The sequence below is a fragment of the Caloenas nicobarica genome, chromosome 1, assembly GCF_036013445.1.
Source record: "Caloenas nicobarica isolate bCalNic1 chromosome 1, bCalNic1.hap1, whole genome shotgun sequence".
Taxonomy (NCBI): Eukaryota; Metazoa; Chordata; class Aves; order Columbiformes; family Columbidae; genus Caloenas; species Caloenas nicobarica.
Window position 1 is genome coordinate 24381597 of NC_088245.1, and position 16158 is coordinate 24397754.

General features: G+C 39.1%; 1 protein-coding gene across 1 annotated transcript; it reads right to left on the reverse strand.

Moving 5' to 3' along the window:
* Positions 1-1656: 1656 nt before the first annotated feature.
* SPAM1 (sperm adhesion molecule 1) lies at positions 1657-6822 on the reverse strand. Its single transcript, XM_065655188.1, has 3 exons — positions 5860-6822; positions 4162-4251; positions 1657-2316 (listed from the first exon to the last, which is right to left on the reverse strand). Exons 1-3 carry the CDS (start codon positions 6820-6822, stop codon positions 1657-1659), a joined length of 1713 nt encoding a protein of 570 aa, XP_065511260.1.
* Between the last annotated feature and the right edge of the window lie 9336 nt (positions 6823-16158).

Here is a 16158-nt window from a genome sequence, read left to right on the forward strand (position 1 = left end):
GCTAGATGGTCTGCTACATATGTACTTTTTATTTATCATTCTACTTGGAACACTGGTGGCAGAAATAGCTTTGACTTGTGGACTCAACACCGTATCTGCGATGAGAAAATTGTCACTTCCTCTTGATAACTTGTTAGCCAAAAATCCATAAAACATTCTTTTTCCTTGTTGAATCTAAAGCCTTTAGCTATTTTTGCGCACATCTGTTATTACTATAAATTCAAAGGCAATGGATATAATATGTGTTTTCTGCTAAATTAAGGTATTAAGTTTTCATAAACAAGTGCTACTATATTGAAATCCCAGGTATTTTCATTATTGAGGCAGGTTATATCTGTAGGAGGTAGTGATTTATTTATGCAGATCATGCCTAGCTCTAGGGAAACTTTTTTAATCTATCCATGCCAGCAGCCACTATTCACCCATCAGAAGTCCAGCCATCTATTAAGCATCTGACATAATAATCTGGAAAGGATATTTTATCAAAGGAATTACAATTAATTTCTTCTAAATGATTAAACTAACTATATATAAATCATAATGAGACTCTTGATATGAATCTGGGATTGGTTTTCTTCTGAGGTATCTCTGCTACTTTTACGTTGCTTTTGGCAATGAAATAATATTAAGCAAATAGTCCTAGTTCTGTTAGCAGACTGGATCAAAAAGGTGGCCCTGAGATTGGGGATCATGGGCACTGAATGGGAAGAAAGGGAGCCCTGGGTTCCCAGCATCACTGCATCTTGCAGCTTCCAATGCCGAGTCTTCGTAAGGAACAAACTGGTTTTCACCAAACACTCAGGCACAGAGAAAGTCCCACACTCACAGGCTTTTGTCCAAATGGCACAGACAGTCCTAACCAGTTGCTAGGGCTGACTGGATGGAGAAACTAGGAGTCGTGAGCAGTGCCGGCCGGGAGTGCAGTGGGAGATCAGAGGAGTTGTGAGTATTGGCCACACAAACGACTGAAAGCCAAGGAGGGGACATCTGCCATAAGGGGGAAGGCTTGGGAAAAGAAGGATAAACCACTACAGCTCAAATTTTAAATAATGAAGCTGTAATATTTGAAGTCAACATTAACGGTAGAACCTTTTGGAGAGTTATGAACATATTTAATTAAAAGAAAAAATCACAGTGTGCCTGTAGATACTGTGAAAAGTGGAGAAACATTACATTAATCAGATAAAATTTATGCTGAAAAGTCCCACAGATCTAAAGCTAAGACAAATATTTTTAAGAGCTAATTATCATATGGAATGGAATTAATTCCTGCATAGAGTGTCAAACCTGTTGACTGCTGAGACTCAATGAAATCCAGGTTGAGATGTATTTAACTAGCTTAACTTGACGTATACAAAACAGCATTATCAAGAAATACAATTTTTTTTCAAATATAACTGTTAAAAATGTAAACTATAAAAAATGTCCCTTATTCTGGATTATCCTGTCATATGATATAATCAGTATCTTTGCAACAAATAATAGTTCATAGAACTAAACTGAAGAAATATACTCAAGCTGAAGTGTGACCTATGGTATAGAAAACGCTACCTGATACAGATAATACCATATGCCTTTCAGGAATGGTTATTTTGTAAATAAAACCTTCAGAATTTAAAACACAGGGAGAAGAATATTCTCACTTTCATGGGTTATTTATGTTAAATTTCTCAAAATTAGAATTAAACAAAACAGATTAAACATCCTTATGTTATAGGATGAAGAACTACTAAAAGTACGAGTATCATTTGCTCCTAAATCATATCTAGTGGCAGCTGCAACACTGTTATTTCTTGCAGCTGTTATATTGAGTAAATTATTTCCAAAGGTATATTGGAAATCTTCTATTTCAGAATGCTTAGATAATGTCACCTTACTCTGAGAGGTAGATGAAAATACAGTTCTGTTAGACAGGATCTTTTCTTCAGAGGCTTCTATATTAGAAACTGAATTTGAAGATATCTGAATGCAAATATCTTCTGAAATGCAAGCATGGAGATAGTGGATGTCATTTATATCAGCTCTAGGTTCACAGCTGTGCCCTGCATAACAGTGGCAATCAAATTTTTCTACGAAAGTTTGCAGATCCTGAAATGTTGGTTGCCCTTGTAGAGTGTATTTTCCATCCTTTGTCATTTGGATGACAATATTCTCAGGGTTCAAGTGAAGATAGTCACTGGAATTCCATTTTTTCCGTGCGCAAGCGCCAGAGTCTTGGCATAACACTTGGCTACAGATTCTGGCTGCCATGGTGACATTGATGAGGTATGGGATCAAAGTCCTCCTAAGGTAGTTGTCCAGAGTTCTACAGGTGTTCTGTGAAAAGTGCATCATATCTGCTTAGTTTAGTACAGAAACCATTAAAATGCTGTCATTCTGATAACAGTACTATAGTGGATATCTATGAATGTTTCTCCTGAGGCTTTGATAATAGTTATAACTGGTTGTTGGAAGCAAGTTTATCTGAGAAGTTGCTGTATAGTTCAAGGATCACAGCAAATTAATGTTGGGTTGTTGCTGGAGATGCTACAAAAAGCACTTATATCAGAAAGCAGACAACTTTAAGCTTTCTTTTTATCCGTATATTTCCTGTAGCATTTTGAATCAGATGCATTTAAAGAAGTTACATGAAGGATCAAAGTTCCTTTTTATGTCTTGAATTGTTTGAAGTGATCTTGGAAAAAACCTCACGTCTTCAACCTGTACAAATAGTTTTTCTATCAAATCATCTCTGTGGGACTCTTCAATTTTCCCCTAACCTGAATAAGTAGGCTGCAAGAGTAGGGAGCCTTCATGGCATTTTTGAAGAGAAAGCATTTTAGAAGGATGGTCAAATTGAAAGTATGCTAAGAGAACTGATTATTCTAATCGATCATGAAGATGGCATATATTCTGTATCTGCTTGTCACAGTTTAATAACCAGAGGCTTTGGGAACTCTTTCTTTATTTCTGACACCATGTCTCCTTAGGGCATTTGCATAGTACCGCATATAGATACAGCTAATATTTACACCTATGGAGGTCACTTTGGTGAATCTGAGGTCTATGAGGTTTTGTAGTTTTCTTTTAGATATATATAAAACCCTGCCTAGAAATTTTGGTTAATGCAATTCTCGCAAAAGTAAGGCTCATAGTAATGTTTCATTGCTGAAAGGCTACTGACTTGTGATAGCTTTGAAAAAAAAAGGTGTGATTAGTGCACAAATACATAGTCTGACTAGGCTGTGGAAAGTTGTATTTGTTCACATGAATCTCAAAATTCAAGCAATACAAGTTGTTCATCTGTGTTCTGGCATTGGGGGAATGGGCAAAAAAGTTTCAGGTGCAATTGATACGCTTTCTCAAAGGCAGGCACATACAAAAAAAGAGTCAAAGTGGGATGCTTGTGGGTCTTTGACCCTTATAGAGCTGTGGAGGTTTATTTGGCCATTCTTTCTGTCACAGGAAGCCCAGCAGTGCTGAAGAGTTTCAGTTTTTTGCTCTTAGAAGACTTCAGAAGAGTCTTCCCATACAGTAGTTTATTGTATCTAGCTTCCCTGGGTATGAATGAGCTAGTTTGAAAGATTTATTTGAACATCCTTATAATGATGTTTCTCAAACTATGTATTTGACCTTCCTAAAACAAATTGGATTTTTTTTTTTGTCTTCTGACTCAGGTCTTCCTTACAATGAAATTAATCAAAGTGCTGCTTACAACATACAGAACAGACTAGAGCTGGAATTTTGCAGACTGACTCTTCCTAGTACTTCAAATATTAAATGCACCACTTTAAAAAGCAGAAGGGTCTTTTAAAAATTGTTCTGGGAAAGCACAAGTAATTTTTCATTTATCTCATGACTGGATTGTAATGAAGATACAGGAATTCTTTCCTTAAATTAACTGTTGATAAACAAATGCTAACTTGCCTACAGTTATTATGGCAGCTTGTCCAGTTACTCAGAGCCAACACTGGTATTCTAAAGATTGAGCTCTTATTCTGTGTAGTCAATGAAAATCTTCATAAGCCTCAAATGTGCTTGTTTTTTAACTAGATAAGACTGCTGGCAATATGGAATCATCATTTTAAAAGTAGAAGATATGATGTAAGTAACCATAATGCTTTATATCCTTCTCACTTTATCACTTTTAAAAAATGTCATATAGTAATTAATCTAGCATACCTTATTTTGTGTTAAATTCATATCACCCCAGATCACAATTCCAGAAGCGCCCAGTGCAGCAGATTCTCCGATGGTATTTACTAGGTCATCCTGAGAGGAAATGTGCAAAAAATCATGCTAGTGTATGTAAGCTATAACATAAGGCCACAGGTATAATGCATAGAGTAAACTACAAATCCAAAATAATTACTTTGAAGACAGCAAAAAATTATACACGATGCAAACATTCTGCTCTCAATTATACTGTTTTATTCTGAGATTCGGTTGCACAGGTGATGCCAGAAAATGTTGCCAACTATATCCACTTTATATATGTCATCTGGTTAGAAAAACAAGCCTGTAAAACTGAGCCAGTGGTTAGGCATGTGACATACAGCAAAATATAAAATTAAAAGGTTGGAGGAGTGTATTGCCTCCTGGCTGTTCAGCGTTAGTAGCAACTGGTTTCAGTAATACTGCCTGTACTGCCTGTAGGTTTTGGGGGGTTTTTGTGGGTTTTTTTTTTTGGTGGCTTTTTTGTTTTGTTTTGTTTTTGTTTGTTTGTGGGTTTGTTTGTTTGTTTTTTGGTGATTTTGGTTTGGTTTTGTTCTTTAGGGGTTTTTTTGGTTTTTGTTGTTGTTGTTGTTTTCTTGTTTTGTTTTGGTTTTTAATTTCATTACAGTTTTTCAGTACTTTCAGTCAGAAAGTACTAAAGCAGAAAAGTAGCAAGAGAAAGAGTTTTCCCCAACAGGAATCTCTTTTCTCCAGAGAATAGTTCTGGCCTTATACAGAGATTGATCTGGGAAATTTGTTTCTGTTCAGTTCTCACTTCAGGATCAGCTATTAGCCCAGCCCTGACAAAATCTTAAAGCCCATCTGGGATGGGAGAGGACTGTGGGCAGAAAAAGAACAAGGCAAAACCAACTTACAACACATGAAAAAGAAGAATGTAAGGATTATAGGATTTAAATTATTAACTAGGGGCCCAGCAGGACCCTGGCAGCACCCCTTGCTCCCTGAAGGTATCCATGGTCTGAGGGCACTGCCTGGTGACACTGTGTCCAGGATGTTCGAGGATACCAGACACCACACAGTCACCAGGACCACAACCTCTAAACTGCCTCATTGCCTGGATGACCAGGAAGAGATTCCCCAGATTGATGGTATCTCTGATGGGGTGGATATATATAAAAATTATGAAGGGAAGAGTGTAACCGGAACGGCAGTAAGATGATTAGATCTCAATCAGAGCCTGACCTTGACTAAACCCATGAGATACCATGTGGAAAGCTACTCAAGTACAACTAAGGACAGAATTTTCTCACTGGCATTTGAACTCTTTTTAAGGAAAAGGAAGACCCCCTTTCATTGCTTTTTCTTGTAACCTAAAAAGCAGACATTAGGCTAGCCCAGTTGTATTAATTCTCTTTGGAAGAGGTTACTCTTTTTTTTCTGACTTAATGTACTAAATATGCTTTCTAGCTTTGTAATATTTTGCTACTTGTGAGAACTACTCAGAGAATAAAACAGTATTTGATGAATATCATGAGGAAGGCTTAAAAACAGACCTTTTACTGTTCCATTTGATCACATTTCTTTGGTAGGTTATTGTTTTTATACAAAATATACCTTTTTTCTGATATAAGTTCGCATATTTGCTAAATAAGTGTAATTTCTTTCCACTTAAATTTAAAATACTGAAGTTCTAGCTCCACTCACCTGGGAGAGGTATTCCTCATAGACATCTGTGAATACTGGACGTGTATATACAATAACTGGAAGGGGATGAGTAGAATTAGAGACATACGAAATTCTAATGGCTTCTTGAACTCTGTTGCGAACAAAGAGTTGGGCATTTCTGGAAGATCTTAATGCTGTCTCTAGATAGACAGATGGATAAAGTGCTGTGCTTTCCTCCCACAACCATTTAAGCTCATTATTTCTTTCTATTTCAATATCTAAACAGGTTCCCGTATAATTATGTGGGTTTTGGTTGTAATCATAATTATAACAATCTGGATAAAGGTAATATCCCCATAGACGATTTGGCCTCATTTCTATGCCCAGCTTTAAAGATTCCAACATTATTGATTTTGCTGCAGCTTCAAATTCCGTTTTAGCTATAGCCCTGGCTTCGGCTTCTGATAGACTGAGGTCTCTCTGCTGAACCAGTTCAATGGATTCCTGTCTATAAATGTCTTTTGATCCCCAGTTCCTTATCCACACAGGTCTCCAGTTTTCCCAGTCAATGACAGCCAATCCAAACTGTTCATCTGAAGGAATATAGAATTGGATGTCCTCTTTGGCTTTTTTTAAATGATTCTCCAGCAGTGAGAGTTGGGGGAGTCCTCCATTGAATGCCTCTCCTGTGACTTCATTTTTGTAAGGATAATATCCAAGCCTGTCTGGGTAGAAGAGAGTGATGTTTTGCCCAATAGATGTCTTCAGCGTGCTTCCAGTGAGAGAAAAAAAAGTCATGTCCAGCTGCACTCCAGCCCTTTCAGTACAGAGTTCTGTAGGAGCATTCCAGATCGAAAGGAAAGGTAAATTAGAAAAAAGTGGACGAGCTCTTATGTTCAGGGATGAGCAGCAAGAAACTAGAAGAGTGGCAAATACCATACTGGATGCTATAGGATACGTACGGGTAACAGGGATATCAAAGCTTTGTCTTGGAGTTTCCATTGCAGCATGTACAGTCACGTTAGGTGCTTCTGATCAGACAAAAATTAAATGCTCTCTGGGTGTTCATAAAATTGGTAGGCTGTCAAAGGCTTTACCTTACAGTATATTTTTTCCAGTTAATACCTATTAAGCAATATTCCTTAGGTGTAAAATAGAGGTGTGCTTTGTACAAGGCTCTCTGTTGTTTCAATCTGCAGGAAACCTTTCAACAACTTCTGAGGCCTAATGCAGAAAAAAGAAACAAATGTAGATAAAGAGATGATAAATATTTCTAACCATTAAACAAATACCATTTGTGATTTTCAATGTATCGTAATCTTTGAATAAACTTCCCCTCTGAAGGAAAAGCACAATGTACAATCATAGAGGAAATAAACTGTATGTATATAAAATTGTATATATATAAAAGGTAGATATAAAACTGACAGTTTAATGGTATCCAGTGAGTAATGGATCAGAATGACTATGCTCAATAGTAATCCTGATTGTGCCAGTGACTGATGTCTGTAAACATGAGCAATCTCACAATGTATTCTCTTAACAGTAATCTATATGTAATAACTCTCACCTATCTCAAAGTAAAGTTCTAGGTCTTAATTCGTTAATTTTACTAGCACTTACAATACAAGGTAACACAAAACTGGAACTTGGATTGTTGTACACATGCAACAAAGCAATCCATGTACACTCATTTAACTCAGTGAGATATCTGAAATATTACAGGCACTCTATCTTCTGCCCAGACCTTTTTTAAACAAGTTCAAAAGCTGTGTATCATCTCGGTATATGGCCATCTATATGTTGCTTGAGGCCATTTGAGATCTACAGATTAAGTGACCCAAAGTCCAAGTCTGCCCAGGAATGTAATTCATTGGGAAAACTGAGATTGTCCGTACACCCACAGTGAGCTGTCGCACTTCATTTTATTCAGTAATTTTATGGTAGTGGTGGTAGTCATCAGCTTTTACTGAGTACCCAGTAGCTAAAACATTCCTCTATGCAGTAACTCACCTGAATCCAATTTCCTTCTGATTTTGAAATGGTTCAAACGTGGATCTGTCACTTTCTACGGAAACCTCATGATGAGGCCATGGAGTAGCTAAGGAGTATACAAGAGTGTGCATAAAAATATAGGAGGCACTGTGAAGTCAGCCACATGGTGCTTGGAAATGTAAAATCTCTGAGGACATTTTTAAAAAAAAAAAAAAAAAGGCAAGCAAGATTTTGGTTTGCATGCACTGAATTCAGCTGGGGCCGAAAACTGCAGATCTCTGGTCCCTACACCTTGAATTATTTTTCTCCCTCTGTTTGTCCTATGACTACTTTGCATAAAATTTATAAGCTGTATGGGCAAAGAATCATACATCTCTCTTCTCTCAACACTGCATACAGACAACAGGTTGCAGTTATTATCCACTTGCATTTTGTTCATCATCCCTCTGGCTACGAGATTATTTTTTAATTTGTTACAATAAAATGGCACCTCCATCCATCAAATTGTTGCATACCCAGAAAAGCTTGACAGTATAAAGAGAGGTGCCTCAAGCCAGATTCACAGCAGAGATTGTCATAGTAATAGTCGTGTGAGATTCCTTGTCTGTTCACTGAGTTTGATCACACCTGAATATACTGAAAACTCCAAATTTTATTTGATTGTGGGAGAAAAGCACATGTGCAGGGAACTATCATTGCAGGGGTGAGGTGGGAAGACAGAGCAGTGTGACTGATAGCACAACAATATAACTTTGCCAGAATGGTGAAATCTAGATATTTGGGGGAAGGTTGTTTGAAGGAACCTATGTCAACAAATGGACTAGGTCCTGCCCCTGGTCACAGACTTCACACTCCCTAGAGATTTTTCTGGGATTCTTCTTCATTTGAGGATAATTTGCCTCTTCTCAGGACTAGGAGAAAATGAAGGACAAATGAAATAGTTGTACTGAAGGCGGAGATCTCTGGGAGTTGAGTTTCCCAGAGGAGGAGTTTTGCATTACAGGGATCTTCAAAAATATAGCAGAACCCAGACACTTGGGTTCCCAGATTAGCAAGTCTGCTTTGCAGACCCCACTTCAGTTCTTCCTCATCCATCACCTCTGATGCCAGCAGGCAGTAGGAATATTTTCTCTTTTATTCTTTTTCTTCCTGGGCATGCTGCCAACTCTCGGTCATCATGTCAGTGGAGAAGCACAGAGCTGCTAGCCATTCCTTTTGCCAAGTCCCCAACCTAGCTGAGGAGGAAACAACAGCCAGTTCCATTTTCTTGGCTTAGAGGTGCCAACACATGTGAATGAAACAAGCTGCCCAAAGACACAAGCACGCACAGCTGAAAGACTGGCAAACAAGCACCAATAGCAAGGATTCTTGGAAGAGTGTTTGGCAGCAAAGGAGGAATTTTTTTTCAAAACAGGAGCTTATAGTCCTGGAGTAGGAAATGCAAGTAGAAGTAGCAGAAAGTACACCCGTGCAGTATCAGACATTCCTTCAGAACTCATCTGCAGGTATATGAAATACAGGTAAGGAAGGGAAGTAAAATGTAGTAGAGGTGGTGAGGTGCAACATAAGTAGAGCTCGAACTGCAACAGCTTCCTCCTGCCAGCCATGACAGCATTTCTGTCTCCTCAGTGGCACTGCCCCTCAGCCTCTAGAGCCCAGTTTCTGACCAAAAGTCAAGGAACTTAAACACACGCGACACTCTCTACCAGGAATGCCATCAGCACCTCTATTCTACAGACTAGCACAAACTTTCCACTAGGATTTTGGCCCTGTCATCCTCATTCCCTCAACATATTACTACAAGTTGCTTTTGCACCACACTTGAGTGTCCACAGTGTTACGCATGTATCTGCAAAGAGTCCTCCGTAGCCTTTCACAAATAGCTGAGTTCTGGTCAAATATAGTTATCCACTTTTTTGGTTGGTTTACTTCCCACCCCTGCCCTTTACAGTGAAGATCTTCACTCTTTCTTCAATGGACAAGTTTTCATCAGCATTTTGGAAGAAATGGAAACCAAGGGTCTGAAGTCTAAATTACCAGTCAGAAAGGCCAAGAGCTGTAAAGTGAAACTGCAGATACCGGAGACCCTAGGATCAAGAGATGTATATGATGACTGCCCACTGCTTTCATATTAATTAAAAAAAAAAGTTGGTTCCTTTTTCATGATCAAGCTCTTTGTCTCTCTTGGGATGATGAGCAAGTAGCAGTAGGCAGGAGTTCTCACAGTTCTGGTTTGGATTCCCTCACCTAGCCTTTGATTGCCTGTTTTACTTCTATCTTATAAAAGCCTTATCAACCACAGGAGGCAAACAAGTTCTCACTAAAAAAGCAGCAGTTGGACTGAAGTCTAAACATCCATACAGTTATTTCACCATTCCAAAGCTGCTGATGTGATAACTAAAGAATCCCTGCCAAGAAGCAGTTTCATAGGCTAGACTTAGATGACAGATCTGATCACCATGAAAGAAGGTATGGCTCTGTTGATTTGAATTGCAACAGGAACAATACCTCATTTGCGTGGCATTTGCTTGATGAGACTTGTAGAGAACAGGGCTTCATGCACTTCCCCCAACTACCCAGAGATGACTAGGAAAAAGCCATCTCTTCTATGAGGTAATCAATCTCAGTTCTCTCAGCCTCTCCTCGTATGACAAATGCTCCAATCCCTTATTTAATTTGCTGGACTTGCTCCAGCATGTCCATTTCTTTCTTGTATTCGGGAGACCGGGGTAGACACAGCACTTCAGGTGTGGTGTGACTAGTGCTAAATAGAGGGGAATAAACACATTCCTTGACCTGTTGGTGACAGGTACTCCTGTTAATCCTATGCAGGAGGCTGTTGGTCTTTGCTGCTGCTAAGACACATCGCTTACTCTAGTCAACTTGATGTCCAACATGACCTCCTAGAGACTTTCTGCAACTGCTTTCCAGCCAGCTGGCCCACAAACCTGTACTGGTGCATGGGGTTATTACTTTTCAGGTGCAGGACTTTGCATTTGCTTTTGTTGAACTTCATAAGGTTCCTGTCAGCCTGTTTCTTCACCCTGTGGAGGTCCCTCTAAATGGCCATGTGATCCTTTGGCATATCAGCCACTCCTCTTGAGCTTGCATGTTTTGCAAGCTTACCAAGGGAGTACTCTATCCCATTGTTCAGATAATTAATCAAGATGTTAAAGAGTATTGAGCCCAGTACGAACCCTTAGCATACATCACTTGGAACAGGCTTCCAGCTGGACTTTGATGGGTCTCCAGCTGGACTTCCTGGCACTGATCACAACCCTTTGAGCCTGACAGCTCAGCTGGTTTTCAGTTTCACTGTCCAGTTATCTAGCTTGTACTTGATCGGTGAGAGTGTTGTGGGAGACAGTGTTGATAGCCTTGCTAAAAATCAAGATCAACAATATCCACTGCACTCCTGTTGTCCATCAGGCCAGTCATCTCATCGCAGAAGGCTGTCAGTTTGGGCAGGCATGATTTCCTCTTTGTAAATCCATGCCGACTACTTCAAATCACATTCTTGTCCTTTATGTTTGGAAGTGTTTTCCAGGAGTATTTTCTCTGTCAGCCTCCCAGGGATGGAGGTGAGACTGGACTAACCAGTGTGTAGTTCTTGAAAAAAAATCCTTTTTTAAGATAGGAATGACATTTGCTTTATTCCAGTCCTCAGAACTTTTCCCCAAATACCATGATCTTTCAAAGATTATCAAGAGTGGCCTTACAATGACATCAGCCAGCTTCTTCAGCTGGCTAGTGGACACACACCATCATGTCCCATAGACTTGTGTATGTCTAGTTTGTTTAAATGTTCCCTAACCTGATCCTCTTCCACTGAGGGCAAGTCTTCCTTCTTCCAGTCTTTCCCATGGGTCTAAGGAGCCTGGGATCCCCAAAGACCAGTCTTTCTGGTAAAGTCAACGGTGGAAAAGCCATTGAGTACCTCTGCCTCTTTGCCACTGGATCTCCTGCCTCATTCAGCACTGGGCCCACACTTTCCTTGGACTTCTGCTGTTGATAGGCCTGTAGAAGCCCTTCATGTTGCTCTTCACATCTTTTGCCAGATTCAGCTCCTGGCAGACTTTGGCTTTCTTAACTCCATCCTTACACTTCAGACAGTGTCTCTGTATTCCCCCCAGTTCACTGATCCCTGCTTCCACCTCACATTTGCTTCTTTTTTATGTCTGAGTTTTGTCAGGAGCTCCTCCTGTCTTTGCTCGATTTCCTGCATGTGGAGATGGACTGGTTTTGAGCTTGGAAAAGGCGATTCTTGAAAATGAACCAGCTCCTGGATGCCTCTTCTCTCCAAGGTTGTCTCCCGTGGGATTTTTCCAAGCTGGTGCCTGAATATGCCAAAGTGTGCACTCCTGAATCAGTGGTTGTGATCCTGCCATTTGCCTTGTTCCCTCTTTTCATGATCCTGAACTCCACCATCTCATAGTCACTGGAGCCAAGACTGCCCCCAGCCTTCAAGCTTCCCTGTTTGTAACTATGAGGTCCAACGGAGCATCTCCCCTTGCTGGCTCCTCCATTATCCAAAGTGACATTTCCTAGGGTGGTACAGACTGAGACTTCAAGGGCAAACTAAAATAATTCTGTACAGGAATTCTGGGGGAAAAATATTTCCCATTTATGCAAATACAGCTTATTAAAATGAAATAAAGTTATCACACATAAAGAGCTGGCACTTGCCAGGACAGTCATCCTTCATGTCATTGGTTTTGTCATAACAAAATATGATCATCTCAGAAAGAAGTTGTGGGAGTAATCCAGCTTTTACTATGCCTCTGTCTCTGGTTATGAAAGATTTCTTGCTCCCAAAGTCAGAAAACTACAAGACACAAATTTTAATCTTTGTTCCTGTAAGCTTTTTTCGTAAGCAGATTTTAGTAATTGACTGATTTGACACAGAGGAAAAGAGGAAAGCATTGTTTTGGATACTATATTTACTTGTTTACCTAGAACTCATTTATTATTGGCTAATCTTGCAAAGTTTGGTTTAGCTGATTGTTGGGAAATGGTTCTCCTCCACATCTTGCTGCTGGGCATAAGTTAATAGATTATTTTATGTGATAGTTTCCAGTTAAAAGGATTGCCTTTGCCCCAGCGTAACAATGACAGCTGTGATGAATGTCACTCTTTTCAGTTTCCTTGAATGTCGGTCTAAGTGAGCTGAGTCATAAAGCTGCCCTTGTCAAAAAGTCAATATCTTTACAATATATTAACACTAATTGCTCTGGGACTACCTGATTAAAAGTACATACTGATAGATCTAAATGCTCTTAGTCAAGGGAAATAGTTACTGCTTTAGATTTTCCCAAATTTGGCATTTGTAAAGGTTAAGTATTAGAGGCAATCATATGAATTTTCTTGGTTTATTAATTTCATTGTTTTTCCACAGCATCAACTGGACTACAGAAACACACACAAACGAAAATGCAAGTGTGCTTCCATATTTTGGTAGCTACACATCTGGGCTGTGCCACATGACTCAGAAAAAACCCTCCCCATTTGGCCAAAGAGAGTTAGAAAATAAAAGGGAGAGGAGTACTGTACATACCTTTGAATTTCACACAATTGTCATGCACCACACAACATTGATTGTATTGTTTAGCTTGTATTCAAGAAGTACCACTAAATGTTAGAAGAATTCATCTTTGAGGTTTTCATGAAAATTAGACATGAGAGTCTACATTTAGCCTTGAAATAAGTAGACATAGCTTAGTCAAGTCAGAGCCAGTAACATTAAAAATAAACATAAGTCAGTATGCACAACCAGTATCTGACATTCTTATATTAATGGTCTTAATCACGCTTTTCAAATTTCATGCAAAGTCCATAAAATCTCACACATTCGCTGTTCTAGCTTGAACAGGGAGAAAGCAGGGGTGGCCTTTATGACTTCCAAGGGAGAAGATGAGTGTTGCTGAGCTGTGATATCTGACTGAACAACAGCATATAAGAACAGTTCTAAGCCCAAGATCATAAATATAATTATTATTTTAGATTATAGAAAGCATAGTTTAAGTGTTTATTAGTTTTTTCTTGCATTGCAAAATAGGTGTGTGTTATTACATATTAAACAGTAATGGAAAATACTGATGAGAAAATCGGTTGGTCTTTTCCCTGTGCTGAGAAAAAGACAGATACAGAAGTTTGACCATGGAACTGTTTGGTTTTTAAGTGGGTTTTTTTGGGGTGGTTTTTGGTTTTTGTTTGTTTGGTTTTGTTGGTTTTTTGTTTGTTTTATGGGGTAGGGGAATGCTTGTCTTTAAATCCCTGTAAAGTTGTGGTGTAAGAAAGATACATGGTCAGATATGCAGATGGGACCAACATATTAAGAATTCAGTCCCCATTCTTTCATTTTCACATAAACAGTGGCTACATTAGTGTCAAAGTAACTCCCAACATTATAGACAAAATATTATGCTAGACATTAGAACTTTAGAAGTGCTTTGGACAGGTTGCTTTGTATCTTCCTTTATCTGAAGGCTATGAAAATATGAAGTTGCAAAAGATGTCTAAAGACTCAACTCCAGCTTCTGTGAAGAGATCAGCACTGATTAAACCCCAAGAAGAAACAGCCATGACTCCTAAGGAGCAGAGGAACAGACTAAGTATAAGTTCAGTTAAGTGTTAACATCCTTAAGTTTGGAACCTGAAGCAGAGTCCAAAACTGCCTTTTTTTTTTTTTAATTTTTTTTAAAACAAAGGTGCACCAGCAATACTGATACAGTCCACAGACTTAAGGTTCTTAGCACAGGATCAAAGCAGCCCGCACTGTTAGCAAAGAGCTGTCCGAGGTCAACATCTGTATTTTTCATGGATCTGTGGAAAATACTTAATGTGTCTGACATGCCTCCCGCTCTGTCCTTGGGTGCCCCAGGTGGTGCAGTTGTGAGAAACGGCCCCATTCTCTTACTGTCCATTCGGGAGGGGTCCTTCTTCAGGATGAGGGGAACAGTATCGCTGCTGGAACTTCAACCTAGGGAGGATTTAAACCCTCCTGCTCCTTTTAGTGCTGCATGTCCTGGGCAAGAGGCTTTTTGTTCATTACAAACAGATGTCAGAGTCAAGAAACAGCCAGAGAAGAAAGGGAAGAATAACCTTGTAGTTACATTGCATTCCCCATGACCGCCTGGATCATTTTGGCATTTTTTAAAGAGATATTCAATTAACACAAACACATACAGGTGTTGGGAGGATAACATTAACACTTGTGAGGAATCGGAGTCTCCTCAGAAAGCAGCTCCACCTCTGGAAGTGTGAACCATCTGTGCTGCACAGCTGATGGCAAGTTTAACCTGATCAAACATTAAGTGTGAGGGATGGTCTTAGCATGATAGGATTTAGCCTCATTGTTATGAATGCATTAAGCTGCACTTGTTTTTAAAGTCAGAATTTGGTAAGCACTTATTTTGACAATGGTTTCTAAAACTCCACCTTCACTTCAGTATAATCTTCTCAGCTGAGCTAGGGCAACTGTTTCTGGGGCCACATAATGAATCATCCAGGTTAAAAATACCTTAGCCAAAAGAAATGAGAGGAAGGTTTTTCTTATAATTAATTACACAAACCAGCAAAACTGGCTAGTTTAGCCAGCACACCTGACCTAAGACATGCTTGTCAAACTACATCCCAGTGCTGTGCCTGTCCTTATTATCAAGAACTGCCAAACCAGCTCTTTCACAATTGCTTACTCCCATTCTCGAGTTCTGTTTCTGAGTGCAGGGCAATGGGTGCATGAGGACCCAAATCCGGGGAAAACCTCCAAACAAATTTCTGTGCTGACATTCCTGACTGAGAGAATTGCTGCCTGTGGAAGAAATCAAATTACAACAATGCCATAAAGGTCAGGCGCTGAGCATCTTAATTGTAGACAGCCTCCCTTGGAAAGGTGTATGCAAATGATTTAGTCAAACTACTGTTCAATTATATTTAAATATGAGTCCATTATCTGTTTTTGCTAATATGTCAAATTATTTTTTATGGTCTTACCATAACTACTGTAGTTTTCCATAACTAATTTCAAATGTTAGGAAAAACTCTTCTTCATTCTCAGTTTTTTCTCTTGCAAGTTCTAATTCTCAAGTTCATAAAAATTCTTAATGTCCTAACAGCCTGTTTATTGATGTTCTAACTTGTTTTTTAGCAAGGTAACCAAATAAACTGTCTGGACATGTTTCCAAGAGTATTTGGAAAATTTCATTTGCTGTATTGTGTGTAATTAGACTTGGCAGAACTCAGATTCTGTAATGACAGTTTCCATTGCAGAAGAATCCAGCACAAGATGAAGAGTCCATCACTTTGCAGAGTATTCCATCTCGCTAAGGTTAGACAACATTTTGC